The sequence below is a fragment of the Opisthocomus hoazin genome, chromosome 31, assembly GCF_030867145.1.
Source record: "Opisthocomus hoazin isolate bOpiHoa1 chromosome 31, bOpiHoa1.hap1, whole genome shotgun sequence".
Taxonomy (NCBI): domain Eukaryota; kingdom Metazoa; phylum Chordata; class Aves; order Opisthocomiformes; family Opisthocomidae; genus Opisthocomus; species Opisthocomus hoazin.
The window spans coordinates 3,657,094-3,661,560 of record NC_134444.1 but is presented as its reverse complement, the minus strand read 5'-3'; the positions used below and the strand labels follow the sequence as shown (position 1 = coordinate 3,661,560).

The 4,467-nt window shown below is 51.0% G+C and overlaps 1 protein-coding gene across 1 annotated transcript; it reads left to right on the top strand.

Annotated features, from left to right (window-relative positions):
* The first annotated feature begins 1,406 nt into the window (after positions 1 to 1,406).
* LOC104339324 (olfactory receptor 14A16) lies at positions 1,407 to 2,342 on the top strand. Its single transcript, XM_009945474.2, has one exon. It carries the CDS (start codon positions 1,407 to 1,409, stop codon positions 2,340 to 2,342), a length of 936 nt encoding a protein of 311 aa, XP_009943776.2.
* Positions 2,343 to 4,467: the final 2,125 nt, after the last annotated feature.

Below are 4,467 nucleotides of genomic sequence, written 5' to 3'. Positions count from 1 at the left end.
AATTCAGAGAACTCTCTATCATCCCATCCAATACAGAGCCTATTCTCTGAGCAAGCCCCCTCTGCTCCTCTCCCACCCAGCAAAGCCTCTGCCCTCAGGGCAGTGGGGTCCAAGGCGTGACCCCCCTCCTCTGCAGCCAGAGCTCCAGCAGAGCCGTGCTGCAGCTCTCCAGCCACGGGCCCAGTGCCCTCTGCAGAACACAGGGGCTGAGAGCAGCTGCCTGGCAATGTTTGGGTCTGGGAGGTGGCGTGCACAGCTGGGTCAGGGGAATGCTGTCCTGAGTGCCCACCTGCCTCTGCCCTTGCCTCTCTGAGCCAGACCCTCAGAAATATTTTCCTTGTCTCTCCACTTGTCTGTGTAATAGTTGTGATTTTTCTGTTCCTGCTGTCAGGCTCTCTGGGGGTTGGAGTTTCAGCTGCAGAGTCACACACTGATCTTGTGGGTCCTTTCATGGAGCTGTGTCCATGGGAACAAGTGTCTCAGCTTTCCTCGCACTTGTGGAGATCTGATCAATACAGTCTGTGGGGCTGGGGTATAAGCTGACCATTACTGAGATGCCATCACTTATACACTTGGGTATCCTCTAGAGCTGTGAGCTGCGCTGCAGGATGAAAACCTGTCCCGTAGCACCTCTGGTTTATCTTAAAGCCCTATAGAGAAAGCAAAGCCTCTACAACTGAGGAAATGCTGGTCAAAGGAGCCACGTGTGTTTGATTGGCTACCAGTGGGGTGCTGAGACCTATAGAAAGTGTGAGACATTTTGTGGTCTGCAGTGGATCCCTCTGCTCTCAGCAGTATCTGATGGTTTTTCAGGGTAACCTACGAGCATAAACAACCTCACCCAGAGAAATGTGCCAGCCTAGGATAAATGGGAACAACAGAGAGGGACAGACCATCTCCCCTCACTCTGCACTAAGCCACAGGCAATCCTGCTGCCTTGCAGGACTCACTCTGCTCTCCCTGAGGGCAGCAGAAATGCTGAGGGGTTCTGACATCCAAGAACACTCTGTAGCTGAGATGGGGGGAGTTGTAAGAAACCCCAAGATTCTCAAACTGCCTTCTGCCATCCCTCTTCTTTAGCACTGGGAGTGAAGATGCTCACAAGGCCTTCTGTGTTAGGACCAGTTTAATCTGACAAAGTTGAACATCGGATCCATGAACACAGTTCTGCAGGGCTGGGCTGACTCCTCAGCAGGCAGCAGGCCAAGACCCTACTCATCACAGCACACTCATCCCCTACCAACCAGGGCCATAGCTCTGGATTTGAGGAAGGTCTGCAAAAGAAATAGGAGATATGTGAAAATGGAGAAATATGTGTGAGAAATAGCTTAAATTTTTCACATAGATATCTGCCCTAATTTATCACCGTCTTTTCCTCCTTGGACAGTGACTCATGTCCACAGACAATGTCCAACAGCAGCTCCATCACTGAATTCCTCCTCCTGGCATTCACAGACACACGGGAGCTGCAGCTCTTGCACTTCTGGCTCTTCCTGGGCATCTACCTGGCTGCCCTCGTGGGCAACGGCCTCATCATCACTGCCATAGCCTGCGACCACTGCCTCCACACCCCCATGTACTTCTTCCTCCTCAACCTCTCCCTTCTCGACCTTGGATGCATATCCACAACTCTCCCCAAATCCATGGCCAACTCCCTCTGGGACACTAGAAGCATCTCCTATCTGGAATGTGCTGCACAGGTTTTTTGCTTTCTCTTCTTCATGTCTGCTGAGTATGCTCTCCTCACTGTCATGGCCTATGACCGCTACCTTGCCATCTGCAAACCCCTGCACTATGGGACCCTCCTGGGCAGCAGAGCTTGTGTCCATATGACAGCAGCTGCCTGGGGCAGTGGCTTTCTCAATGCTCTGCTGCACACTGCTGATACCTTTTCACTACCCCTCTGCAACGGCAATGCTTTGTCCCAGTTCTTTTGTGAAGTCCCCCAAATTCTCAAGCTCTCCTGCTCACATGCCTATCTCAGGGAAATTGGGCTTACTGTGGTTACTGTCTGCTTAGATTTGGGGTATTTTGTTTTGATTGTGGTGTCCTATGTGCAGATCTTCAGTGCTGTGCTGAGGATCCCCTCTGAGCAGGGACGGCACAAAGCCTTTTCCATGTGCCTCCCTCACCTGGCCATAGTCTTCCTCTTTGTCAGCACTGCTACGGTTGTCTACCTGAAGCCCCCCTCATTCTCCTCCCATATCCCAGATCTGGTGATGGCAGTTCTGTACTCAGTGGTGCCTCCAGCAGTGAATCCCATCAGCTACAGCATGAGGAACCAGAACCTCAAAGACGCACTGAAGAAGCTGATTTTTTTAACTGTCTCTCAGCAGCATTAACCTGTCCCTGTGTCTTCAGTGATTTCCAATTAATCTTGGGAAACTCCTTTTCTTAGGGCATTTTTCTGTGATGTTCCTCTTCGTTCAGGAATTTCTACATCCACTGCACCTCCCCAGAGGTGTGACCTGCAAATCTCTACACATGTCTGCGGCACAATGATACAGCTGGCCTCCTGTGTCACTTCTCTTTAATAAAATGGATTTCCTCACTGCCCAAGTCTGGATGTTGGGCTCCTCTTCCAGTTCTGTCGTCAAGAGCACGCCGAAGATACAGCCCCTAGGAGCATGCTGCTGCACTTGCATTCTCCATGGGCTCACGGCTGTAGGGCATGTGATGATGTTTTAGGGAATGGTCCTTGACTCTACCTTCACACCTGAGTGCCAGGTGCCCAGTCGAGATGGTGAATCATCCACAAGAATCTGCCTGGGATTGCCATTCCGTGGCTTTTGGGCACCACAGCCTTCCCACTCTGCAGAGCAGCATCACCAGCTTAGGGACCTGCAGGGAGCACAGGGAAGGGTCAGGAGTAGCCACTAACACTAGCACGTACACGGTCCCTTGGGGAAAGGATCTCTAGGGTCAGGGACACCTTTAGAGAAGAGCAAACAAGCAACTCTCCGCTTCCATGGGGGAATAAATGACCAAAAGAAACCTATTCCTGCCCACACCAGCTCAGGGTCATCAGCAGGATGCTTTTTCACTGGGGCAGCAGGAGCATCCTGGGGAGTCCCTGCACCAGGAGTCTTGTGCTGGGGAGAGGGGCTGGCTCAGAGGGGCTGCCAGCAGTCAGCACTAAGGATCTCTTGGAGAAAGGGGCAGGGGACACAGGGACCACTCCATCTCCTCATGCCATGGCTGGCCCCAGGCCTGGGTCTGACAGAGAGGTTGAGCCTCGCCTCTACCCCCAGGAGCTGCTGTGCCCAAGAAGTGCTGGGGCTGTGGTGGGAGTGCCCAGCGCTCTGCAGCTCCCATCAATGGGCACTGCTGTGGGGCCAGTCCAGAAAGGGCTGCTTTGCTGGGCCGGTCAGGGAAGGTGGGGGGTGGGCCTGGGGTGGTGTGAAGAGTCGGTGAGGGTCTGGGCTGTGCTTTAAAGTGCTCAGGAGAGGAACACATGACTGTTTAGTTGAGCTATCTGAACATGCAGGGTGAGCACTGACTCTCATCTCCCACATGTCCTGTCTGACAGCTGCCAGTCCCAGACAAACACCTCAGGTACACTGGGGCCTCTGAAAGTGACCCTGGGTGTTTTATGGTAAAAGAAATAAGGTCTGCCATGAAAGCTGAACACATTTGTACTTTAAAAACAAACAAACAAACATACACACACCTTTTCTTCAGCTAAAGGAATTGAGTACTTTTACTATAATCACAGTGTTTTCCCACCTTACTTGAAAAGGAATTTCCAGGAAGTACATCAATCATAGGAGAAGAAATATCGGTCTTCTGTATTTGCATTATGACTGCTCTGTCTAGTATATTATGCGGCGTATTGAATCTCCCTTATCTCTCAGGTGTTTCTACCTCTCCTTACTAAATGTCCATGCCCATACATTTCAGCAGATGTATCTGGACATTTGCCCTTCCCACTGTTTTCCAGATTTCCCCCTCACCGTCCTCTCTTTTCATTCCAATACCTCCCAACCATCTGGTTGCTACTTAGAGCTTCAGGGAGTTACAAACTTGTCCCGTCACTCTGAAGTCAAATTAACTCTTTAATCATCATTTTAAGTGTGTTTATATCTATTCCTTCCTATCTCTCTGCCTAAACCAGTTCTTGTACAGGTATCGTCATTGGCCATCTCCACCACAGGATGTCCTACACTGTCCCACTCCTGTGCCTGTTTCCCTGCAGGCTGGAGACTATCCACTTCCCCACCTTGCTCTCATCCTCCCGTGTCCTTTTGTGTACTGACGTGTTGCTTTGAAACACAAAGCCACGGGCTGATCCTAGACAGCAACCAACACTCCCTCTCCCCGCTGACCTGTTGCATCACAGCACTACCCTTCAAGTGGCATTTCATTTTCCCTCATGCCCAGTCTCAATCTCCAAAGCTTTCCCTTTCTTGTTCTGTTTCCTCTGGAAAGAAAAGCTTCATCCTCTCTGAAATGATCATTTAAGCAGGT

What these genes read in the sequence shown, in the direction of transcription:
- LOC104339324 (XM_009945474.2), top strand. Translation starts at nt 1,407, where the DNA reads ATGTCCAACAGCAGCTCCATCACTGAATTCCTCCTCCTGGCATTCACA.